Raw genomic sequence first — 26,536 nt, 5'->3', positions numbered from 1 at the left:
CATATTTCCTTGTTATGGCACCTGCAGTCTTAGATCTCAGTCTTGTAAATATTGAAGTACAGGAATTGTATCACTCCAGTACAACCAACTATGTGCTTAAACACATGCTATAGTTCCTAGAAAGCCAAGTAAAGCTCCTTTTCCATGAAGTTATTACGTATAAGCTTTGCTGAAATCAGAACCTAATTAATTAATGACAACCTGTAAGTGTCATGCACTGACAAGGAAGGAGCAGGAATAAAGGAGGCCAAGACCTCTAGTAATTCATGTAGTACTCAGATAAAACATTTAGAGGACTTGGCAGTTGTATCGTTCTCTCCTCCTTTCCAGCTGGTCTTAGCTCCCATTCATTAATTTTCACACAGGACCAGTAAGAAGGAGCTGTTTTGGCTAAAGGTCATATGGACAATGCTTCATGTCTACAAGGCTGTAAAGAATTGCAGAGGCAAAAATGGAAGAGGGGGGAATAAAAGTATGTGCTACAACTGACACCACTGGAACGCAGAAGACATAAAAGACAAGGCCAGAGACACAGATTTAAGACTGGTGATGTAAGGCCTTGGAAGCAACAGCAAAGAGCATGAACTTAAAATACAAATGCAGCACAAAACCAGGGAAACTTCAATAGACAGGGATTGAAATAATCAAAATAAGAGATGAAAAGAAAAATCAAGTAACAACAACTGCAATTATATTAACTTAAAATTATATATTAGTTATGTCTGAATTTTTAAAATGTGCACCAGTTTTGAAAGGAAACGACTTTAAGGTGTGGTTTGTTGAGTACTGAAAAGCTGAGGGTCAGACAGTTTCATCATGTATTGTTCAGATCTTCTAAGTGGTGATACAAGAATGGAATAGAAGCTGTAGCACCAGAAGTTCTTTTCTTCTCCTTCCCACACACATAGACAAACTCCATATGTGACTAACACCAGGCTGAATGTGGTTTTGGAGCAGCTTCAGTCCAACTTACTCCTTTAAATTAATGAATTTTGCAGAATAACAGCTAAACATAATTGGTAATAGAAGTTACATATTTGAGAAAAAAAATCCTGTATCTTTCCAATCTACCACTAGAGGAGGCAATAGTATAATTCTTACCATTTGGAGGATAGAAAACAGCATATTCTTCCATTCCTAGTTTTCCTGTGAATCATTAAACCACAATTAGAACGTGATTGAACTGTTAAAAGGTCTAAAGATTTAAATTTAAAGGTAGTTCATAAGTTACAATTATAAAAATCACAGCTAATTATGTTACTGACTTTGATACTGTCTAAAACAAGCAAGCATTACAATAGGACAGGTACAGTGTCAGATGTAAAACTAAAATGCAGCACCAATAAGGGAAGATGACAAACAGCACAAAGGAGGAAGATTTCAGCAATTCTATCCCACAGAGATTTTATCTGGGTCTGTTTTAGGAGCTCTAAAGGTGTTTGCTGCAGACATTGAAGACAGAGAAGCTCTATGAGGTGATAAGTTTAAGGGGGACCAAGAGACAGGAAAAGCATTAAAAAAAGATACAGGAACAGATCAAAAGTATTCCAGGCTTCATTAAGCCTGTGACAGTGAGGAAGATGGACGGTATAGTTTTCATATAATTAAAAAAATTATCTGTTAAATACAAAAGATTAATCAAGTGAAGACAACCACTGATAGTATAGACTGACCATACTACCATTGTCCATATAACTTTTTATCTTCCTTGTAAAATTAACATGTTATATTAATCATATTCTAATTATAGTACTTAATAATGTAAAATCCACTATTAAAAAATAAGCAATTTATTTAGCAATATGAAAGTGTTTTAAAGCATTATTACAACTAATTAAAAGCTGTAATTATTTTAGTTTTAAAATGAGAAAGTTCATCTAGAAAATGTAATTACGCACATGAAACTTTATAGAATATTCAGAGATGCTTTCGTAGATCTCTGTGTACTTTGTTCACACAGAAGACTTCAGCACAAGCAACTTTTGTCAGGTTCAATGGAATCTGGACTTAGATATTTTTCTGTAGCATGAATTGACTGAATTAAATTCAAAACTGCCCTGCAAAGCTCTTGCCTTCTACCCCATGAAAATAAAATCCAGTTATTTCAGAAGTTTGCTTGCTGTGCAGCAGGGAGTGTGATCTGGAAGAAGAGTATTTTTAGCGTAAAGCACATCTCTTGGAAAATTGGCCAAAAATAGGACCTACAAGCCTTTTGGATTTAGCAGAGATTTAGATTTCAGCAACTTCATTCCCCAGGTTTGCCTAGGAGTAAGTAGGGCGTTCCCTGTAGCTGTGTTTCTGGGCTGCCACGGCTCTGTGCCTGACACGAGACCTGGGATCCCACTGCTGTTCTGCTCTCAGGTGGGCCCTTTACTTGTTCCAAGAAGTAGGTAAAGAAAACTCCCTAATTCAGCTAAAGAGAGAGAAAAGACCTACAAAGCAATAAAGGAGGAATTAAAAAAATCAGAAAAAGAACCCATTGCCTTTAGTGACATAAGAAGCAGCAAGAGGAAAACTGTCATTGGAGGTCCTGTTCGAAAAAATACTTGATACGGGGATTGCATTTGGCTAAATACACTGTCACGTGACACCAAGGAAGAAAATAGGAATGCAGAAGGTAAAAGCACATGGAAAAAACTTGACTGGATGGCTGAATGATTGAAGAAGGAAGACAAAATTAGGAACCCCTGTGTAAAGCCAAGGCAAGTGAGGATCTAAGAAGCAAGGAAACAGAGTCCAGAGGTGTGGCATTAGAAGTTGGCGGAGAAGGGAAGTGGACTGAATCAATAAATTTAACATTGTTAAGAAAAATAAGACTTACAGAGAACTTAAGTCAAAAAACCAAAGATACAAAAGCAAGCCAATACCCTGGAGGATGCCATGCTTTGAAAAAAATCAGTACGAGTCTGCCTGCAACGTGTTCTGCTCCTGCCTGCGAATATCTGCAAAACTCACTGCTTTGAGAAGATATCCTACACCCCTTCCACTTGCAAAACATACGGAAGTTGCAGAGGAAAATGTTGTATTTAAATTTCTAGCTAATGAAGACAGATGTTGTCAAGATTTTACCATATTGTCACAGGTGTGTTTGATTTATTTTGAGAATGGTACACAGAAAAGTACAGTGAAAGAACAACACCGCAATGTGATCAGCTTCTGAACTGCCATAGTAGAATCTGCGCAGATGTCGAACGGATACGTGAAGTTTTGATTAACGTTCTTTTCCGTGCAGCCTACTGGCTGTAATGAACATAAAGGAAATTCACATACTGTATTACTGCAGCAGTCAACAAAAACCTATGCACTTTTTAAAAACAACTCCTTTTACCTTGTATGTATGATTTGGGTGGGGTGGCACTACTGTAAGTGAAGTGCTCCAATACAGATGTGTCTCGGGAAAAACAGAGTAATACCTGTAGAAAAGGCAGCATATAAATATCAGCTGACTTACTGGATCAACAAAGCAATGTCAGAAAGATTTAAGCACCTGCTTTAATTAGCACCTATTAGATGCTACAGAAGTGAGCTAATACAGTTGAAAGCTCCTGACCAACTTAATTTGCTTTCCTGTTCAAATTTCCTGGCCCATTTTGAACTTGTTACGATTTTACCTTCACATTTGTTGTCAGTAAAATATCCACATTCCCCAACCCTCCTCTTTGCCTCTCAGCATGGGTTTATGCCCTTCTGTCACATCATTAGTGACTGTGCATGCAACTGGATGCTTTGATGTCCATTAGGTTATTTTTTCTATTCAGTTACTATGACCCGGGGAAGTGCTAGTAAGTGAGAAAGCAAAGGAGCCATCTACACTTTCACATGTGTGCGGTTCCAGAAGACTGATCCTTACACTCGCTTTTGTTTGCAGGAACTTTACACAGTGCTTGCACAATATTCAGTTTTTCAAAAAGTACAGATTATAAAGTTCACCTTGTATCCATAAGTTCCAAAATGAATACTGTATTTTGTGAAATATATTTGTATTTTTATTCTTTATATAAATGAAAAGTCTAGTATTTACAGCAATTAAGTATAGCATTAAATAGTAAAAGCATTCCTAGAAAAAAATTAACAATAAGGAATGTCATCCTATATGCAGTTGTAAAAAATGCAATAATTATTATTGTACTTGCCATGTTTCCATACAATGAAATGCTGCACTATCAAGAATGTACACTAGAGGGCAGAAGTAAGAGACACTTCGCTGACTTTGTGTGTGTGGACCTCAAACCCTCTCTGCTCCTGCAGGTTTAAAGTGTTTGTTGGTTTTAACTCTAGCTAAGGTGTAAAAGGTAGAAATGTTCTAGATAGTGTTTCACTACATAATTTATTGTGAATAAAAATGAATGGATTTTTTTCTTCAACTAATTATTCCAACATTTTCCAGATATCAGCATTTGTCAAGAGGAAACATGCAAAACATCTGGACATCATTGCCTTTTTTCTTTTTTTTTTTTTTTTATGGAAACCAGGTCATATTTTGAGACTTTTTCCTCTTTTGAACATCAAAACTATTTCTCAGATACAAGCCTCTTTTAAAAAATAAATAGTTTCTTTATCTCAAACAGTTTAAGCTAAATATTATTTTTGCACAATACACAATCATTTTCATAGCTGCCAAAATATAGCTGACAATAACAATACACAGGCAAATGTAATTCTCTGTATATGTTAACTGAGGTGAAAAAAAGGAAACTAATCTAAAAAGGACATAAATTATGTTCTCTCATAGGGGAAAGAATGTAACCTTGATTTGAGGCCCCCATTTTTAGGAATACAGTGTCCAGTACCAGTATCTGGAAGTCTTTAAATTAAGACTATGCATCTTTATGAGGGAGAGAGACGCTAGCTCAAACCTAAGTTATGACTCTACCTAAAAACCACTGGGTGAGGTTCTCTGCATGTATTCTTTATGTAGGATGTCAGACTGAAGCATTCAAATTGAACCTCTGGCTTGAGGTTCACAAAAATGGTAATGCTACAAACAATGACAAAAACCCGGTGTCATTTTTAAGTAGAGAAATGTTTGGCAAACCATTGGATATTTATAATCAGTTGAACCTCTGGCTTGAGGTTCACAAAAATGGTAACGCTACAAACAATGACACAAACCCGGTGTCATTTTTAACTAGAGAAATGTTTGGCAAACTATTGGATATTTATAATCAAAACTGGAAAGAAAACCACTGAATTCAATGGACTGAGAGAAAGAAAAATAAACAAAGCCAAAACGTTTATCAAAAAGAAATTACTAAATTAAAAGTAGGCTTGAGGTTCACAAAAATGGTAACGCTACAAACAATGACACAAACCCGGTGTCATTTTTAACTAGAGAAATGTTTGGCAAACTATTGGATATTTATAATCAAAACTGGAAAGAAAACCACTGAATTCAATGGACTGAGAGAAAGAAAAATAAACAAAGCCAAAACGTTTATCAAAAAGAAATTACTAAATTAAAAGTAACTGTGTTCTGTTTCAACAGTTATAAAGCAGTAATAAAACACATGTAAACTTGGGGATGAAGAAGGAAAAGATATTAAAGGAATTAAATTGCATCATCTCACAGTGTTCTTCCCAAACTTCATGCTACTAAAAAGGTACCAATAAGCCAACCAAATATCCTCATTATTATTTTAGGCCTAATTTTTTCCTGTGTTTTATGTATGCTTTATCTGTTTGAGTAATACACAGACAAATGGCACACTCTCTTAATGACCTGGAAAACTCGGAGGCAGTAGCTAGTCATGAAAAAAAAAAAAACCATAAAACCTGTCAAACAGAAATAATTTATTTGGTTTCAACTAAAATTTTCATTACTTATTTTATTGAGCCAATATTTAATTCCAGTTATCATATGAAATCAATAAATGATATTCCATATCAGGATCATTCATACTGCAAATTCTTCCAGGGGCCACAGAGCAAAATCATAGAGCAGCGATGCAGTTGCCAATTAGGTTGGAAGAGAAAATTATCACAGATAATGGATAATTTTCTTCTAGAAAAAGAGTCTGAAGAATACCACAAAGTACCAAATAAAACTAGAGCAAACAATAATTAGAAATTTGAGATTGGAACTGCCAGTTAATTAATTAATATGCCTTAGTAGTCTATATAATGAATGAAGCAGAAATGAGACTTTCACATCCCATGATGAAGAGAGAATGTTACAGTAATGAAGATCATCTTTAACCCTCAAATCAAAAAAAAACTTCTCCATGTATAAATTTTAGTGAACAAGTATCAATGTTTGAGTTGTAATTACAAAGTCGCTTATCAAATTCAGATAAAGATCTTAATATTGGAACTATTTTCAAATAAAAAAGCCTATAATTTAATGAGGATATAATTTTAAGGTATTAATGTTTAAATGCTTATTACACTAAAATATTATATGTAGGCACGATTGAATAATATGCTTAAATAGTGACACATATTTTCATACTATTATGGACTAAGCAGTATTAAGGACAGTTTTTTAGTTAAACTACTAGCAGTTTTACATATTACCATAAAAGAAGAAATCATTTAGTTTCACATAGCTCTGAAACAAAAAATTAAGCAAGTCTAACCTAACAGATGTGACTAATGAAACTGAAAGCACTGTGGAAACACTAAGTTTGCTGCATGACATTTATGTTGACACTGCAATCAACTACACATTAGGAAATTCATAAATGTAATCTCCTTCTATTTAAGGGCTTTTGACAGGCAGCAACGAAGCTAATTCTCTATAAATTAGCTGGGTTCCCCATTGCTAGAAGCAGCTTTGGAATGGGAGCAATCCTAAAAGCAGCCATACATATCACTACTCTATTCAGAATCAATGTCTTCAATTTAAATATATGTCAATACAATATCTTTTATGCTTATTGCAGTAGGTCACTGTAAGCAATTTATTTTATTTTTAACTGGAACCCTGAATACACTTCTCAAGTCTTAATTCCTCTGTATGCTACAGCTGTTAATCATTTTATTATTGCAAAGCTGAAAAGGGGAAGTATATGGCTGACTTTGTATTTTCTGGCTTACTGCATTGGAAAGACATTGTGTAGGGTCCTTCAGTGTGGGGGCTTTAGAAGCCTGTACTGCTTAATCTCTTTAAATGCAGGAGATTATTCTACAGTACTGTTATTCAGATGGCAAAGTATATGTAATGAAGCAAACTGATGCTGTCTAGGGTCCCACTGTAGTCTGCCTACACATGAAACAGTCCTTACTCTGAAGATGACACAATCCCTCAGGAGTATACTTTTAACTTTTCTAAGAAAAAAAATAGCTACATACCTGATATAAATAATCCTCAAACACAAAATAGTAGTCATCGTTGCTTGCTGTCAGCTTCACATCCTGTAATCAAAATATACAGCAGTTTGAAGCCGAAAGACGTCTTTTCAGAATCCCATAGGAGCTAAACTTAACACATTGGTTTCACCATTCAATCATGCAAAAGCTGTAGTGAAACATGTACTCACATTTAAGAATAAAAAAATGCTGTATTAACTGGATGACTAAAATATTCAGAACTGAAACTTGAAATGGAATTGCTTGGAACCCAGTGCTTTCTTCCTCACAAAACCAGTAATTCCTTCAAATGAAGTTACCATTTCTTAACGGCCCAACTCAAAACAAATGTCTTACACAAGAGCCAACACAGGCACAAGGGCAGACTTTACAATAATAAATTCACACTAATTATTCTTACACTCATTAAAACTAAACCATCTAGCATTTTCTTTGTTAAAAAACAGGATACCGGTGTGATGAGTATATCAAATCACTCCATGACTGCTTAGCGAATCACTTACTTTGTAAATCAGGCTATCCACCAAAAGGTCGTGCTGAATCACATTCGACTTAAGCTGTTCATAATATAAGATATCCTAAAATCAAAAATATTATCATCATCAGTTTGAGACACAACTTCAATTTATATTTAAACTAATGAAGCCAAGTTTTAATAATAATTTTTTTAAAAAAACAAGAAAAATCATAAGCATGTATATAGCTGAAAACCCACTGCATCATTTCTGAAGCATTCTATCATTGTTTATTCTAGCTCAAGCCCTAAGAAATAAAGCAGATATTTGAGACTTTATAAAGTGACCTCCCCTTTCGATAATTAATAAAATGCGAATGAAGGAACTAATTCAGACCAAAGATCCATACTTTCCAGACTTTGGGTCTCTACAGCTAAAACCTGTTCAATGCTCAAAATGATCATTTTTTTTGGTTACTCTCTATTTTAACACACCTCTCCCTTAAGTTCTGTCATATCTTCTGGCATTAGCGAGTTGCTGCAAATATTTGATATTAACCTATGAATGATCAGTATAAGTTTGTGAAAAGATGAAATGATAAATATATTAAAAAAATCTTGTGGAGGGTACAAAGAACTCAGACCTTTTTTACAACTCAAATTATTTCCTGAATGTCTGCAAAACATACACAAGGGTGAAACGATTGGGAAGTATCACAACAAACACTTCTCTGCTTTTGCTTATTGTATCCCTTTCTTCTTTGAAAGAGCTTGTAAAGGAAACAAAAAATTAAATATCACACTGTCATCACGTAATTCTTAAATCCCATAATAGCTCTCTGTGATTATGCAAGCAATTAAGTAATACAGGTTCAGACTGAATACAACAGTTTCAAATGGATTTGGAATGAATTTATAAACTAAATCAGCAGTCCCAAAGCTCCTTCCTATTTCCCAAAACTATTTTGATTTCAGTGTGTCCCTACAGGCACCACACAAATGTTTGTATATTCCAAGTTTTACATGACGTTTAGTGCCAATTTTGTTGCTAAAAAAAGGTAAGTTTAGAGTAAGGATTTAAAGAGTGTCCCTACAGGCACCACACAAATGCTTGTAAATTCCAAGTTTTACATAATATTTACTGCCAATTTCTTTGCTAAAAAAATGGTAAGTTTAGAGTAAAGATTTAAAGGACAAATGAGAAGTAGGATGAAATTTTTAGAGGGAGATAAAGCAAAAAAGGGAAGAGAAGGTTGGGGAACATTGTAACTTTCTATCAATCCAAAACTGGGAAGTGGTAAATATGATACACTTCAAAATTATTAGAATTAATACATTATTAGACTGTTAAGTTGAAAAAAGGACAAAAGACATATTTATTAAGTACTGATAACTGCCACAGGCAAAATATTTACATTATTAAGTACTGATAACTGCCACAGGGAAAATATTTACATTTTTCTTTCTGAGAAATAAAAAAGGGGGGTATAAATAGTACAATGTTTCTTTACGAGGGATCAGACAAATACTTACTGAATATAAATTATTTGCAGTGTGAATGTAGTATTCTATTCTTAAAATATATAGAGAACTACTCTAATATTCAAGTCATGATTTTAAAGCATCAATACTGTAATCTAATTAAGTGTAACACTGCCAATTGAATAATTTTTTTTCCATCTCATATGACTGTATATAGTAGGACAGTAGGAGCTAATAAAAAACAAACCCAAACCTTCTTTTTCATGCAAAACAGGTCACATGATTTACTGTTTCTGTTGAACATGCAACTATTCCTGCATAGGAACTATTGCAATGAAACTCATGGCTACAAGAGTACTAGATAATGCAACTACTGTAACTCGGGAGAGAGATTCTAATAACCTCACGGTTTCCTGTTATCATATCCCAGTTAAAGGCAGTTCTAGAGAACTAAAATCAGTTGCTAAAGGCTGTTTGGAGGTAGGAGATGAAAGTGGTGTGAAGGAAGAGAGTAGTCTGCTACACACATATGAAGCATACTTTAAATTTATGTGCAGAAATAAGTTCTCTTCTTAAAATACCTTTATCTGAGGTCACACAGAGGCTTCAAACCACAAGTTAGCTGTATCACTAGTCCCGTGTTTTGTGTTAACCTTCTCCTTCCTGAATTAAAAAATCCATTCAAGTATGTTTCACATTCGCTTACAAAAGTCCATAAGTTTCCCTGTTATTTTAAAATTATTGTAAAGCCACAACTAAGACATAATCAGTTACGTAAACGGTCCATTCATCTTAACAGTCAGAATAACTTGGTATTAAGTTTAATTGCTGCTGCTTTATTCATGCTTAGAATAGACTTAGTGATTTGGCACAGAAGGAATGACTTTACCTAATGTATGAAGAACAGGTTTCTGTACAAGGAAAAAAAATATTCATAAATGATGCTCTACTGTACTGATATCATGAGTTTAGAGTGCTAGTTTAAGTGCAGTTTTGTTTATGGCATCATACTGAATTATGACTGTTATGTTATTAATTTCTTAAAATGTTTATCAGCTTTATCAGCTTCCTATTCAATTGCATTATTAATTGAAATATAAAGCAAGTTAATTGAAACTATGCATAAATTACAGTTTATGCTAATAGCCAGAGAACAGTATCCTCCACACTGGAAAACCAGAAAACAGCTGAAAGAAATTTAAACAGGTCCAATCCAAACAGAACATTTGCTGTTTGCTGATCAAGAATGACGTGTATTTAAGCAATTTTGTACAATTATTGTTGTTTTAGCAGAGCTAAAATGTAGAAACTTTTCATTTCCCAACCTGCAGACTTGTGTACTGATTTTCTAAAACAATCCACTTCTTAGCATACAGGGCAAGTACTGTCTGAGTTAGTACAGAGATTTGAATTACTTAACCTTAACCAATAGGATGTACAATTTCTGGAACATATATCCAACCCAATTTTCCCCCTTAATTTTTTTTTAGTTCGGGTAAGTATTTCAAGCAATTAAAAAGGTGGCAAAAATAAGCAACCTGATGTTTAGGGCACTGTCTTAAAAGAGAGAACAACTGGGCTTAGATTCTTCATAACTCACAGAAACTGAATGCAAGTTCTTTGTAATTTAGTTGAATACTTTTTTCAATATGATTTTAAATGAAAAGGGTCAGTAGTTTATCACGTTTTCTTTTTTCATAAATAATAGTTTAGAAAAATCCACTAACTGGGTCATTACACAGAAAAAAATCAAACACTCCTGGCTGTTGCTGTTATAATTCCAGCAGGAACTAACATTTCAAACACAACTCAAAACTATATCCTGAAAAAAAAAGAATAGCAAATTTACATAGCAAATATTAGCAGAGTAGAACTGTAGCTAAATATTTTAACAGTTCAATAATTTAGTAAAAAGTTCAGAAGGGCAATCATAGAACTAGAACACATAAGAATGTCTGGGAAACAAACCAAAAATTATTAAAAAGGAACTTGCAATGCAAAACCAATGATAACCATTCTAGGAATAAAGGTTTTAAGTCATTACTTGTCATACATTTTCTCTTAAACTGAGATTGTTGTGATGCAAAATAAAGTCTGGGGTTGGGAATCATGCCAGTTTTGCAGCTGCAACTTGACTATAAGTGGATCTTGCCCATGCCTCTTTGTAAGACAAGAGGCTTGTGATTCATGTTGTGTTAAATTTATTCCTTGTATCTGAATCATAAACAAGACTAGTCACAGATTTACTTTCAAGCCACATGACCCTCTTGCTCAGTGATCAGTTTTTCTCACTTAGTAAAAAATATTCTTAAGAGCCTCACTCAGGTTTCAAAAATGATTCAAGATTCTCATTTTGCTATTTCATTGGCTGCATTTCTTCCTCCAGACAAGACAACGGACTACTAACAAGTTTCAGGAATGTCCAAAGAACGTGGTACATTTCTTAGCCGAAAATGTTTCAATTATAAAACCAAAATCTTACCATTTTCATCTGATCCAACCTTTCTCTCTGTCTGCCAAAATCTTAACGTAAACTTGATTTGTAAACATTTTCCTTTTTAAAGATGTGTTGCATTTTTATAGAGATACTTGTTTTTCTCAAAATTATATATTTTTTTATAGCACACCTTCAAGCACACTCATTTTTCCAAGTGGAAACAAAGTACTTTTTGGGATTGCAGTGCACAGCCCTCTTGACCTTACAAAGCCACATACCAAAATTTCCACCCAAAAACCTCATGCTGTATCCACCTGGAAGCGTAAGGAAAAAAGAGCTCTGAAAGTAGCAGACAGGCAAGAGAACAGCCTCCCTCAGTAGTACGCAGCAAAGCTAGGCTAAGGAGAGTCTGGTGACTCCCCTTCTTTGAAATTAAGGTTTCGATTACTTGGCAGCGTTTGTGCAGGCACAATGCACATGGGGCCTGTCACAAAATCCCTGGCACAGGAGTTGCCCTCTTGCTGCTCAACTGTAGGCACCTCACGATTCATTTTTAGGTTACCATCGTCATTTGATTGTACTATCTATACTTGCCTCTCAAATCTAACACAAGAAATGGGTGGGTGAAGAATAGAACTAGGAATATGAAGGAAGACTGGCATTGGGGAGTCTAAAAAGGAGACATTAAGATTTGTGGGAACTGGATGAAGCCTAAAGAATAGCAACCAGCATTAAGTAGGTGGCCTGTAGATTTTGGATCAGAAGTACCAGAAAGAAGTACAAAATGAAAAGCTAAACAGATTACATAAAGAGACAATGGACAAAAGAGCTAAAGAAAGTCTATCCTGGCAAATCCTGGAAGAGGATCAAAAACTTATTCTCCTCTAACCAGATAATTATGTAATCTACTTGTAAAGCACATTCTTCTCCAGTCTAAAATGATGGTAGTCCATTACTGCTACTGGCTTCTCAGCTGTGTGAATGGTGTATTGGGCACCTTCAGCTACTGATCCTAATCTAAATAACCTAATAATCTAAATAATCTAAAATAAGGCACAGAGTTACATCACCTCCATTATCAATTTAGCACCTCACCTACTTACTTAGTAAATGAAAAACTTACAAATGAAAACTAATAAACAATTTATTGTCAGGAAATGTGTTTACGCACTTCTAAATAATCCTGCATGTAGAGCTTACAGTTCATCGTTTTTACGATTACGAAGCTAGATTGCCAGTATCATCCCTTGCTTGGCTGTATATTAGCTTTATACAAAGGCTGAGCTTTACTGAATAAAATCTTCCAAACAACAACATTGGATGCGAACACACACAATGCTGCCCGTACCATACCCTCAGTAATGTTTTACATTAAAGAAGGGAAATTCACAGTCCTCATGAGTTACCGATCCAGACAGCGATAATTGCAAGAGAGCCTAAACTGCACATCAGAAATATTACAGCAAGTAATCTCTGCAACCACACGATTCAACTTCAGCAGAGAAACAGTAAACAAGAGGTAGAGAAAAGAGGTGTTTGATAAACTAACGAAAGCTATATGGCATACAGCAGAATATACTGCTTTGCTATACTTTACAAAAAATAAAGCAGTATATTGAGTACATGCAAGAAGAACGTCCCAAGGTGTTAGCATTCTGGCAGTAGTTAAAGCTTTATTTCTGTGAAACAGTAGTAACTGCAATCCTTAGAATGAACTTTGGACATAACACAGCTATAGCAACGGGTGTGGTATCCTACCTGATCTGGGGGCAGTCTGACAGGTCACAGTCAGAAAGCCTACCCCTTTAGTGCATTTATATTTTTAGTACTCAAAGTCCATAAAACAACTGTAACGTAGAGTCCAGGATAACAAATACTGTACCATGCTATGCAAAACTAGTCTTGCAAAATAAGAAAAAAGGCTCCAATAGCTGTTACATTATAAGATATAATTTCAGTTTAGCATGACAGAAAACACATTAATATGCACTTACATCACCAGCTTAGATGATTTTCTCCAACACAGTATATCTTGTCCCCAGACCTAATAATGTCTGTTCTTTGCAGGGAAGGAGGGTGGATTTTGTATTTTACTGTTTTCCAGTCCTTTATTTCAACAATCTCAATGTGGTGACAAATTTGCAGTCTGCATCCCTTCATCCACCCTTACTTAACCACTCCTTCTTGCTGCTATCAATACCATTTTCTAGCCACTTACCATCTTTCTCAAGTTCTCTCAGCATCATCACAACATACTCTCTCACCCGTAATTCCCTGCACACTACTCAGTTCAGTCTTAAGGCTCTGGTCCCTGCAGAATGTCTCCTAAAGGAGAAGATCTGCTGCCTTGGATCTCAGAATACTGTATGTGTACACTTTCTTTTTCTTTGTCATCCACAGTTGACAAACATCATTTGCTAAGCGCATGGAACGGTATCTCAAGGTTAAATGTTATGTCAACGAGAACATATTCGCTGCCCTGACGTCAGTGCCCATGTGCACCCCTGCTGTAAGCTGCAGCTGAATTACCATTTATTACCTAGTAAAGGCACATACATGAGCACTTGTGATCAAACAGCTGATGTCCTGTTCTCTACCTTACCTAGCAGTAAATTGAATTAATAGCCTCACAGCAGAGACTGACCTTTGAGAATGTCTAAAATACTCACACTTCATGCCTAGTATAAACACATATGAAAATTATAAACTACAGTTAACTTTCAAAGGACCTAACAGTGTGGCTAACAAATATATTAATATACAGACACAGCTTGTTCCTCTTTAAAAAAGGTAACTGTTGAAAATTGTCCATGTGAATTTAGGGAAACAGATTTTAATACATCTATTTCTGTAACAACTCATGCTTTACATGAACATAAAATGAAATATTTTATCATTTTTCTGATTATTATCTTGACTTTCAGTCATCAAATCTGAATAACTGGCTTTTTTATTCAATTATCTCATTTTCCACATGAAGATAAAAATGCTCTTGGAGCATACCACATTTAATAGAATATAAACAGATGCAATGTAAGCAAGAATATTAATTTCACATCTCTGATATTCCTGCTCTCATAAACAAAAAGACTTCTAAAACTCAAGCTGTCCTGATAATTTAAAATAACTTAAATCTAGTGTTCAGCATCTTAAGTAAGATGTAAAATATTTCATTATTATTTCAACAGCTTTCTTCTACAGAAGATTCAATCTTTTATTTACTAGAAATAAAAGCCTATTTTATTTTTCAAAAAGGAATAAACAAAAGAATTCTAATAGCAGATCAAATAACTTCAACTCCTTAGGGTAGCTGTCAATGAAGAAGATTCTTATTTAAGGGCAAGCTCTTATGATTGTGTTATGTAGTTACCAATAAATACCCCAGTATTATAAGAAAATGGCTACATCCCCAAAGGACATGAAATACTGTAAAATTCTCACATTTATCAGCAAATTTACAAGTATGCATGTTATTTTTTATTGCAGTAAGAGCCTTGCATCAAAGTATTCACAATTCCGCAAAGATTTCAATAGGGTTTTAACTTTTTACGGTATACTAGATATACTGACTATAGCCTGTCTTCAGATACTGCGAAAGATTTCATTGTTGAGGACATAAGTCAAATATAAGGTACTGTACTGGTGCTGTACAAGGGAGTGTGAAAACAATCCATATCTTAATAGTTCCTCTTTCCGTCTTTTTCACTGTACATATGTACAGTATATAGAGTAATATATAAAACAACTTGCAAGCTATGTATATGAATATGATGACAGGTTCAAATAGCCAGGAAAAAGTATAGCACATCTTTTAGAAAAGGTGAGAGATGTTTAGTGTTCTTTCCATCACTTTTTTCTTTCCCGCTTCTGGAAAATTCAGCACCCTATAGGAGAACCTCAGGAGCTAGCCAGATCAATTGAATAGTTTGTTCTACAGTAAAATTAGGGAAGAGCCTAATAGACTTCCCCACAGCATGGTGTTTTTTACAGGCACATGTATCTTTCTCACAAAATGTTTATCAGTTTCTGTGACAACTCAGTAGAGCATTTCTATTTTGGAAAAAGATCATTAGAAGGTATGTGCTTGCACTTTTGTGTTTTCATCTAGTCTTTGTAGTTTACTCTCACTTTGCTCCTTACCTCTGGCTGATTAGAAATATTGAGAATCAGGGCCCACAGATCAGCTCGGAGTGCTGTTGGACAGCCCTGACGAACATATTGTTGAGCTGCAGCACTATCTTGCTCTGCTAAAACTGGAAGAAACAAAGCAGGTAATGAATCAATGTAGTTTAAGACTTCTAAAGTTTATCAAATGATGAAGTACTTTAATTTTTAACTTTACAAACTGGTTTACCATGCTGTAAGCATTAGCTAATGGGAAAATGTCTAAAAGGTCTGGTTTCTGCAATGCAATTTTGAAGTAGTTTCCTGGGAAACGAGGCACTTGATATTAATAAGCAAGGCTGTATTACCTTCTGTCACAAAATAGCACTTAGTACGTATCCTCTTAGTATGTATCTATGCCTATATCAAGGCTAGTTGCAGCTAGTAGGCTGGCATCAAGCGGAACAAGCAGCCATATAGAGCCATGAAATACCACTGTTTAACGATGAGTGGTATCTCAGTTCAAATAGGAGATTACCAATCATTCTGGGTTTTTTTCCTGTCACCCCTATTTTTATGTTAACTATATAAATATGTTCACAGATAACTGTGAGGCAAAAGTTTTCCACTTCAGAGTGTGCCGTCATGTTCTCATACTATCAGTCTACATACTCCAGAGGATAAAGACTTTCTTTTTCTCAAAAGATTTTGTTTTTCCTTCAGGTTGACATAAAACAAATACTCTACTGTTGACAGGTTTGCCTAGACGCATCATTGTTGTGAAGCTTTAGGTTACGCTGTCACAAGGGCCTCATCCTGGATACAGTACTGTACGTACCCTAGAGCAGATTATCTTGTTCCTTAGTTAAATGCCTAAACTTTAAAGACAACAATCTTTAGGTATCCTGATGTGATAGAAGTGTTGTTTCACATCAAGGTTATGTGATGAACTGTACCCTCGTACCTGAAATGTCTTTCACAACAGAGAGAAAGTTGGGAGAATATTTCTGTGATATTATCTAGACATTAGACAGGTGTTGTGCTGGTAATCAGAAGTTTCCAAATCCACACCTTCTGATTTTTCTGAAGTCTCTGAGAAACAACTTGCTTTTCTAAATGTCACTAAATTGGATATTCACAATATATGCCTCAGATGACCTAGAAGGATGTGGTTTGGAATTAAATATCTATTTAATTGACTCCTCTCTTCTTAAATACTGAATAGACCAGTCTGCCAATTTTCTGTTTAGCCTGCAGAGCTCTAACACAGGTGGTGTGTGAACTTTTTTTCCTGAACAAAGAGGGCAAAAAGAAAAAACATTGCCACATTCCCCACAAGACTTTAGAAAACACTGTGATTCACCTCAGTGTGAACCTTATTGTTTCTTACTGAGACAGAAAATATTAAAAAGTGATTTTACTAAATACAATAAAGAAAATTCATCACACTTGGCAATATACCTAGTATAAAATCAAAAACAATTCATCAATGCAACCAAAATCATAACCAACACTCAATAGAACATGCAGCAGGATTCCCACTGAATGAACTGAGATTTCAGTTTATGGTCAAGACTCTTCACTTACGTTTTTACAGAATTTTGTGTCTTTGCATACAGGAAAAGCTAAGACAATCTCTGTAACAGAGGCTGCTCTACACAGACAAGAGACAAGGAGTAAGAATTACAATGTGGTGTCAAATGATGACTGGCTCAGGAAGTCTGGAGATTGACAGAACCCTAATGAGTTGCTCTTGGATCAGAAAACAGATAATGAGGGATAGAAGGAGGACAACTGAAGAAGTATGAAAGGTAGGTCACTGTTTTGATACTGGAATAGAAAAACAAAAGGATGGAGGACTTCTGGGATGGTATCCGCTCTATCTTTTTCTTTGACGGCGATAATATGTAGCAGGAATCACTAGACACAGTAAGGAGAAGGTATGATGGATTTTAAATATTCCATAGACATTTCTTCTATAAGCAAACTTGAGCTAATAAATTATTTTCTTTTATCTTTCTCTTTCTTTTGTAGATTATTTCTTAACCTACAAAAAAACATGGAACTTCTTCAGAAAAAGCAGTAAACAGAGACAAATGAGTGACTTTTCCATGGTGGCTAAGCATTGCAATACTTAGGAAGTTCTGCAATTGCAAATAACAACTACAAAGACTGTTCTGACGCACAGGCGTAAACCCCATTACACTAATGAGAACTGTGTGTGCCGAGTAGGGAGTCCAGAGATTTTTGATTTTAAAATGAAATTCAGTAGTGGCATAAGTTATCACCAGAAAGTTATGTCTCTATGCTTCCTATTTTGTTTTAATGAAATATCTGTGGAGCTATTTATCTGGTAGCTACTGGGAGACTGCAAATGCTTGCTTTTCTGTCTCGGTTTAAATTACGGGAGCATTACTGACTGTCTCTGTCTAAATTGCAATGGTATTACTGACTCTGCTTTGCGTTAGTCTGTTAAAAGTCTAAAAGGTATATGTCATTGAGACAGAAATTTACTAAATGTATTCCTAACTACTCACAGTTCATTACAGATAAAAACAAATCCATACCTTTCTGTCCGACACGTACATGTTCATTTTCAAAGAACTCTAGAAAATAAAGAAATAGAAAAGAATGGCAAAAATTAAATTAAAAAAAAGATACTCCAGCTAGTAATGTATTTTGTATTTTTACTACACACCATTACATTCAGCTGATTTTTACCGTTAACGTCACTAAAAATTAACCTGCATCAGGATCAAAGTTTGTTTTCAAAAACAAAGTAATAACACTAAAGAATTTTTCCGTGTCTGAAGGACTCAAATACCCAAGTAGTGGTATGCTGCACAAACCTAAACTTTCAATTAGGTAAGTTTAAATGTAAAAAGAAAAATCACCTGATACTATAATGTTTTCCATTTTTATATGGAAAGATCATTTAAATACCTGTTTCAACAGGTATAAATGCATACATGGACAATCAACAGAAATTATACACTATTTAAGCTACTGAATATTAATATCTGGATATTATCTGGATATTTTCTGAAATATTTTCTTAAAGACAGTCATACATACAAACATCTCTGAAATAACTATTTGTTAGCTGGCCTAACATTTATTGATATTTTCTGTATTTTGGGAAACAGGCAATTTTGTTTTCTAGAACCTGAAGTGTTCAAACACACTGAAATTAAATTTAAGATTAATTTTTCAACTTAAATCATGATTTTAAATCTTCTCCAAATCTGACCCTTCATATTTGCAATGTTTCCTATTATTAGCTATATTTTACTACGAAAATCACTACAATCATAGTTACAGAACAAATATTTATGGTTTATTATGGAAAAGATATAAAAATTACTTGACAATTGCATAGTATTCTACTCATTACTGTTCTATTTAAATGATTGAAGCACAGCATTAGCTAACCAGGAGGCACTTGTGCTGAATCATCAATACCCAGCTGCCCTATGTTTAAGCCAAGTTCACTGAAGTCTTCTTTCTGAAAAGGAAGAAAAACAATAAAACAGTAATTAAAAACATTTAATTCTTTAAATCACTATAGATTTATTCCAAAAGGCTTAATATGAACATTTTCTCAACCAAATGTAGTTCCTTTAAATGGATATTTAATGAGGAGGAGGAGGGCCACGAAGATGCTCAGAGAGCTGGAGCACCTCTGCTATGGGGACAGGCTGAGAGAGTTGGGCTTGTTCAGCCTGGAGAAGAGAAGGCTCCAGGGAGACCTTATTGCAGCCTTCCAGTACCTGAAGGGGCTACAAGGAAGCTGGGGGGGAGCTTTTTACAAGGGCCTGTAGTGACAGGACCAGGGGTAATGGGTTTAAATTGAAAGTGGGGAGGTTTAGATTAGATATCAGGAAGAAGTTCTTCATGGAGAGGGTGGTGAGGCACTGGCACAGGTTGCCCAGAGAAGCTGTGGATTCCCCATCCCTGGAAGTGTTCAAGGCCAGGCTGGATGAGGCTTTGAGCAACCTGGTCTAGTGGAAGGTGTCCCTGCCCATGGCAGGGGGGGTGGGACTAGATGGTCTTTAAGGTCCCCTCCAACCCTAACCATTCTGTGATATTAAAAAAAAAAAAAAAGTTTTATATTAAAACACACAGTGTTTTAGCTACACATTTAGATTGATTTTCACTTTCAAAAGGAGAAACTTGTCACGATGTTAATATTCTTCCTTATTGTTTAGAATCTTTTCATTAGCAAGGCAACACAATTCTTTCAGAAACCTCTTGTAAGAAAAAATATACTTACCAATTCTGCAATGTCTTTCACTTTTAGAGGAACCTGAATGAGCCCCAGATGATTTCTGAAACTAGGCTGTTCTCCATTTTCATAATTTGGGTTTCGAAGATTCATCAGTACCTTAAAAATGGTAGCTCTGTCATTCCTCACATTCAGAAATTTACATTCAAGATTCTTCTTAACATCATCAGTATTACAACAGTACAGACAGCATTAAACCATTTCCTGCAACTATCGCATGTATAGGCTCAAATTATCAAACATATATCTCAGCACTTTCAAAAGTAAAAAGGACCCAAATTTTTAAGGAAGCAAAGATATTCTACTTTGAAAAGTAACCTCAAATTATAAAATAAAAAACCAGAAATAATTCTGGACATATGGAGTTAAGTGCTGGCTACATAGTAATGTCTTGACTAAAATTCACTTCCTCATCAAAGCCATTCGAGCACCAAGAGTATATTTCTGATGGCTACGATATCCAGGATATTCTTCAGTATTACTTTTTTCTGAAAGAATTTTTATCCATATTCTTACACTGGCAATCCTATGTAGCTTTCAATCAAAGTGCTATATAAGTCGCTACTAAAAGAATTTCTTTCTAAATAACAAGACACTAAAATCATCTTCTTACATTTAAGAAAAAAAAAGTAATACAGAGTTGAAAACCTAGATTAAGGATAAAATTTAAGAGACAAGGAATCATAATGTCAAGTAACTTTGACCTATAAACAAATCTACAGTCTCTTACATTCTGTTATTCCATGGGTATAGATTTTGATATTATAATGTTAACCTGGCAAGGATTCTTTCTAAAATGAGTTGCCAGCTCTTACGAAATTCTTCCACAACATCTACCTCTGTAATTCTGAGTCTTTTAAGTATTCTAATACCATATAAACTCACTGTCAGACTTGTAAATTAAAAGATTAATGTAAGAAACTGCAAACTCTGGTAAGAAAACTATAAAAGAGAAAAAAAAAAAAAGAGTGACCCTGAGAGTCACTGGATAAGGCTAAAATGAAGATGGATTTGTTTACAGAGTCAAGATTAAATACACAACTTGGCTGTTGGTACAGTGATGGAAAACAGAACAAATAAAATCTTCCAATATTATTATCCCTAACTGAAGAGCTCTTTAGAAATGTAATAAAATGTATAGAAAGTTTATTGTTGGATTCAGAAATGCATTTTTAATTCATAACCATGAAACAATTCACACTTAAGTCAGAAATACTGTAAGTCTCCTTTACCACAACAAAAGACATTCCACTAAACTTGCACTGAATCACACTGAAATATTAATACATTAATTCTGAGAATTCAGTATTAGACTTCTAAGTTTTATTCTGCAAATTAGGAGGCCATCTTAACTCTATAACTCTACACTGTCATGTTCTAGATGATTTGTTGCCTGTATAGCTCACAGGATATGAAGACATCGATTTTTTATATTTTATTTCCAGTCACATTTTAATCCAAAATCTTCTGTGTCTCCGTTAAGTTCACTGTCACCAACAGTGTTCACTCTCCACCATTGCGCCTATTCCAGGCGCAGCTGGCAATGCAAGTTGTTTTACTAAGATGTTCTGTGCTTGAACCATACAAAACGATGAGTAATACTGTCATTTCTGACTTTAAAGATTTAGCAGTCACCCTTTTTAATGGTTTAGTTTGATTACAGACAAAAGCCTCTGAATTCCACGGTTCTGTTTCACGTTTGATTTTTCACAGCCTTCACAGATAAACTACAATACAGCACACAGGCCTACTGTCTACCACCAAATAGTCTATCAGCTTCACATACTGCAATTTATCAGCTTAACGTATTGAAATTCAAAATGTAAAATGATGTACAACATCAAGTGGAGAATTGCTGTCAGAGGAAAAAAGTTAGCTCCAAACTGATTGTTCTTTGGAGAAAAAAAAGTTTATCACAAGTACAATTTAAAAATTAAGTTAAAGAAAAGAGACAATAGCATCTTGTTTTGTAAACAAAAAGGGAGCAATAAAAACATGTCAAATTTTAATTGTCTGAAATACACTTAATTATTTTCCCCACTTCCCATAAAAGACTACAATGGATGCAAGTCAATGGCTGAATCATTGTTTCGTTAAGTGCTTACCTCAAGGAAGTCTTTAGGTGCATAAACAGGCCGGAAGAGACTTAGATCTGAAATAAGATTTCAGTGATGCTGTATCAAAACCAAGAGATGAAAAACACATGCAATTTTCCCACAGCTGTAACACAATCTAGCAGTTTCATACCTACTAGCATTTCATAACATATTGGAGCAAAGATTAAAATAATGTTATCACAGATATCATGGATACAAGTACTACATATTCCGCAGGATTATGCTGTTAGTGACTTAATTTTGTAAACCCCAAGTAAGTGAACAGTAGTCACATGAAGCTTTTTTACCTATTCCACGTAAGTCTTTAGTTTGAACCATTCTTAGACATGGCAGAGATATGGTATTCAAAAGAGGTGGGTTTTTTTAACAGCATAGATTGTTGAATTAAAAGCATTACTGTAAAATAAAAAAAATATGGACTAGTCATTAACAATCCATGAAAAGTATTTACCATTGCAGAGGTGGTACTGCGATATAAACTAGTACCTTTGCTAGAAAAGTACTTTCTGGAACTTGGACATGAACTGAGGCAGTTAGCCGTGCTCTCCTAAAGGATAATATGACTGATTATTCTGTGCAAGTGTTATTTTTATCTTCTGTTAACAAAACGTCTGAGCTTCATTATCCACAGTTCTGAGCATTTTCTTTCTCTTAGCCTAAGCTTACACTAAGAGGAGCTGTGCTCTCACTGCATACATCCCTAAAGCACTGAAATGAGGAATATTATACCATAACCCCTCAGTGATGATTCAAAGTTAGTACAATAACTTGAAACAAAATAACAATGAAATAAATATTTATTTATGCATAGGGACACAATACACAGTGAGAAAAGGTCGAAATCAGTTTACCATGAAGTGATTACACTAATCGCTTTGACTGATAAATAAGATACAGAAGCCTTTTTTCTATATACAAATTTCAATGCACATAGATCTAGTTGACCTTACCTGGCTCATCAGTTCCCATTTCGTTCCATTTATTAAGCAGTTCTTTCTGTTCACTTACAGGCCTCTGAAAGGCATAAGAAAGTAACTCTTAATTTTTAACAGAATGAGTATAGAATCATATCTATTTCAAACACATAGAATACTGTAACACTTTAAAAAATAGATTGCACTAGCAACACAAACTTCTTTTGATTACAAATTATGCTTAGCCTGAAAGTATATTCTACTGTAGAAAGTTCCAAGTTCCAGTTCAAGGAAAAAAGGAACTCATTAAATAGTTTAATGTGTTTACTAATGAATTTCAGGCTATTTAGTAGTCAGGTTCATATTACTGAAGATGTACTGCTCATTCCATAGAGCTGTTGGACTACATCATTTAATTCCTGTCCCTGGCAGTCAAGAAAAGCAAACACAGCTGCATCCTTTATCCCCCATGATGAACCATAGAGGTTCTGCTACATAACACAGATACACAACAGGAGAAAGATAAAGACAAAACATTCTACCATTATTCCCCAATTCCATTTTTAAAATGGACGTATTCTACCATTATTCCCCAATTCCATGATCTTTAAAACTAACGCCTCTAAATTAATGAAAAACAAAACAGAGCAGAATGAATGACAAACAAAATGAGCAATGGACCAGTATATCTCTCCCTCCTAAAGTACCAGTTCAACTGTAGCTTTCTTCAGGACACAAAGTGTACCTGGGCTGTGGGCAGGCTATGCAGCTACAAGTTACACAGCTGAGTCAGCACACAGAAGTGCTCTATTAAGAGCAATAAAAGCAGCAATTAGCTTTCCAACATGCTGCTCCCTCAAGAGGTTAATTACCGCAACGGCAAGGAGGAAGATCTACCTATAGACTTCATCTTCTCCCAGTTTGAGCTGATGCGTACACTGCCACTATCCCTGAAAATTATTCTGTATGAAAATTATTTGGATACCAGCCTTGCATCTCTTGATAACCATGTGTAAATTGAACATTACATTACAAGTGTGCAAGACAAGGCTTAATTTCCAAAAAATGTCAGTTTGGCAACAGAAAGTTAACAACATTACCTTCTGTGCTAGTGGGATGTTGAGTTCTGTGCACATGCTGTTTAGACTTTTTAGAATTCGCTTCTCCCAGCTTCCCTAAAACACACAGAAAGATTGCATTACATGGAATTTCTTTTTCCTCCAACTGCATTTATCTGTAATAAAAAGCAGCTTTTTTAAAGTTGTATACAAGAAAGGATAGCAAGAGTCACTGACTGACATCTGCAAAAACATTACGGGGAAAATTTACATGCTTGTTTAAATAGAAACAATGCAGCCAACAAGATTTCATCATTTACATCACAATAAAGAACCAGAAAAATGAGTTGTTCTCATTTCAGATCTCCAAAAGGCATGTATTTCACAATTACTGATTTTTGACATATGTGTAATGATCAAGCTTCCTTTTATACCAACATTTAACAAATTTTTCAAATTATTATAAGCAGGGCAATCGATGGTGTACAGATAATGCCTTCTACACTTTGTGACCTGAAGAGAGTGCAAAAGGTATCTCCACAAAAGGTATCTTAGATGTTCTCGGAAGTTAAAGTAGAAATTTGGTATTCTGCAATGCTCAAAAAATAGTTTATCTAAAATAATGCTCAGGAAATAGTTCCCTAATCAAACAGAAAGCCAGAAGTAGACAATACTGCAGTAGCAAGTGGACAGCTTAAAGAGCAATCAGATTCTTCTGACTACTGCATTAGACTTCAAACTTACCATATGGTGCCTAATCCGTGGATAATTCCTCTGAAGTTAATGCCAACTAGTATTGACTTCCTAGTCAACTGACTTGGGATTTTGTTTCCGTGATTACAGCAGCACTGATGCGTTTTATATTTAATTTAGTTTTCTGTGGTCATGAGTCAGGCCCCAATCAAACGAACGCAAAGACTCTTCTTGATGTCATTTAGCTCTATTTATTATTTATAATTTGCTCTAGACACAAATTCTACAACAGTTAGTTACAGTCTAACCCCATGTTCCTCAAACTTAAAAGAAAGAAGCTGCAGTGTATTAGACAGGAAGCAAATGAAGGAAAGTGCAGATGTTCAAATGGTCTGCTAAAAAATTTATCTATAATTGTTTCTTTTTAGCTTATATTTACAAGATCCTCTTATAATTTTTCCATCTAACTAAATAGCTATCTTTCACCAGAAATTTATTGTCACAATCAAGCCATCCCTTCATCTTCTCTTACATAAAAAAAATAGATCAGTGTTAACTATAAGGAATGTTTTCCAAATTGTGGTATTTTTTATAATATTCTGTATAATATTATTATTTAACGGTATTATCCTACTCAAATGACTTCCAAATGCTGCAGTTACACACCACCATGCCAAAACTTGGTTATCCTCTCACGAAGGGATGGTGCAGAGCATTTACAGTACCCTATTTTGCCAAAAAGTGTGCTTTTGTTGCTGTAAGAAATGAGAAGTGAGAGAGCACAACTACTAAGCCATAGCAGATAAGAAAGTGGAAACAAAGAGAGAATACAGAGGTGTTAGTAGCAGTTGAAAAAACAAAGTGAAATTATCAAGACGAAAATTAAGGAAAAAGAAAAAAAAAACCAAGCACACAGATGTGCTCCAAGATATAAAAGCTACAGAAGAAACACCGAGGAAGCAGATGGCAGCTTTGCAAGACCGAGAACCAGCTCATCCCAAGAAGGTCGACGGTCCTGGTGTGACTGATAACTGCCAGACTTGACATTAACCCCCTTATTGCACAGGGGATGTAACATGTTAGTAATAAATCACTTCTGGTACTCATAAACTGCACCAGCATTCAACCTTCAGGACACCACCCAGTAAAAGACGTTCAGTTAAAAGCAACCAACTCACAACAAAAGTGAGGGTTACACAGCCTCTCCAAGGAAGACACCCTCCCCTCTCCGCAGGACAGCAGAGTTACCTGCAGCGAGCAGAAACTCTACGCAGTATCCCAGACTGAAATGCAAGCCCGAGGCAGAGTTCATAAAGGCACTTCATTGCTGGGAACAATAAATTTTCCAAGATGATTCCTCTAATTTTATGAAGAAATTTAACATTAGAAAGCACATTGCTGGGATTGCTATGGTTACAACGGCACCCTTCAGTAAAATAGCTGAAGCTGAGGAAGGCAGTAGTGCAATTTGGTAACAAACGTGCCTATTACAAAACAGATTTATCCTCTAGCAGAGTCATTTATAAACTTTCACTGCAGGTAAATGAAACTGGGTGGACAACAAATAAAATAAACAGAAATATGTCAAAACTTTATAAACTAGCCAGGATTAGTTACAGTTTTTTCCACAACAATGAAGCCTAAAATTCTTTCTTCTAGAAGACTAGGCTAAAATGTGGTTCTT

The 26,536-nt window shown here is 35.0% G+C and overlaps 1 protein-coding gene across 1 annotated transcript in view; it reads right to left on the bottom strand.

Annotated features, from left to right (window-relative positions):
* The window catches only part of TBC1D19 (TBC1 domain family, member 19), a gene marked incomplete at its 5' end in the record, with an annotated part of 40,178 nt that overhangs the window by 7,216 nt on the left and 6,426 nt on the right, over positions 1–26,536 (bottom strand). The window contains 11 exons of the mRNA XM_010151759.1: positions 1,102–1,146; positions 3,329–3,413; positions 7,291–7,353; positions 7,812–7,886; positions 15,822–15,934; positions 18,353–18,391; positions 19,218–19,290; positions 20,059–20,169; positions 22,176–22,222; positions 23,138–23,201; positions 24,202–24,276. Coding sequence (XP_010150061.1) covers positions 1,102–1,146; positions 3,329–3,413; positions 7,291–7,353; positions 7,812–7,886; positions 15,822–15,934; positions 18,353–18,391; positions 19,218–19,290; positions 20,059–20,169; positions 22,176–22,222; positions 23,138–23,201; positions 24,202–24,276 — 790 coding nt within the window. The remainder of the gene's footprint in view (positions 1–1,101; positions 1,147–3,328; positions 3,414–7,290; positions 7,354–7,811; positions 7,887–15,821; positions 15,935–18,352; positions 18,392–19,217; positions 19,291–20,058; positions 20,170–22,175; positions 22,223–23,137; positions 23,202–24,201; positions 24,277–26,536) is intronic.

The sequence above is a fragment of the Eurypyga helias genome, unplaced genomic scaffold (assembly GCF_000690775.1).
Source record: "Eurypyga helias isolate BGI_N326 unplaced genomic scaffold, ASM69077v1 scaffold6440, whole genome shotgun sequence".
In the NCBI taxonomy this organism is placed as follows: domain Eukaryota; kingdom Metazoa; phylum Chordata; class Aves; order Eurypygiformes; family Eurypygidae; genus Eurypyga; species Eurypyga helias.
The sequence above is the reverse complement of the archived record's forward strand: the minus strand, read 5'-3'. Positions and strand labels throughout refer to the sequence as shown.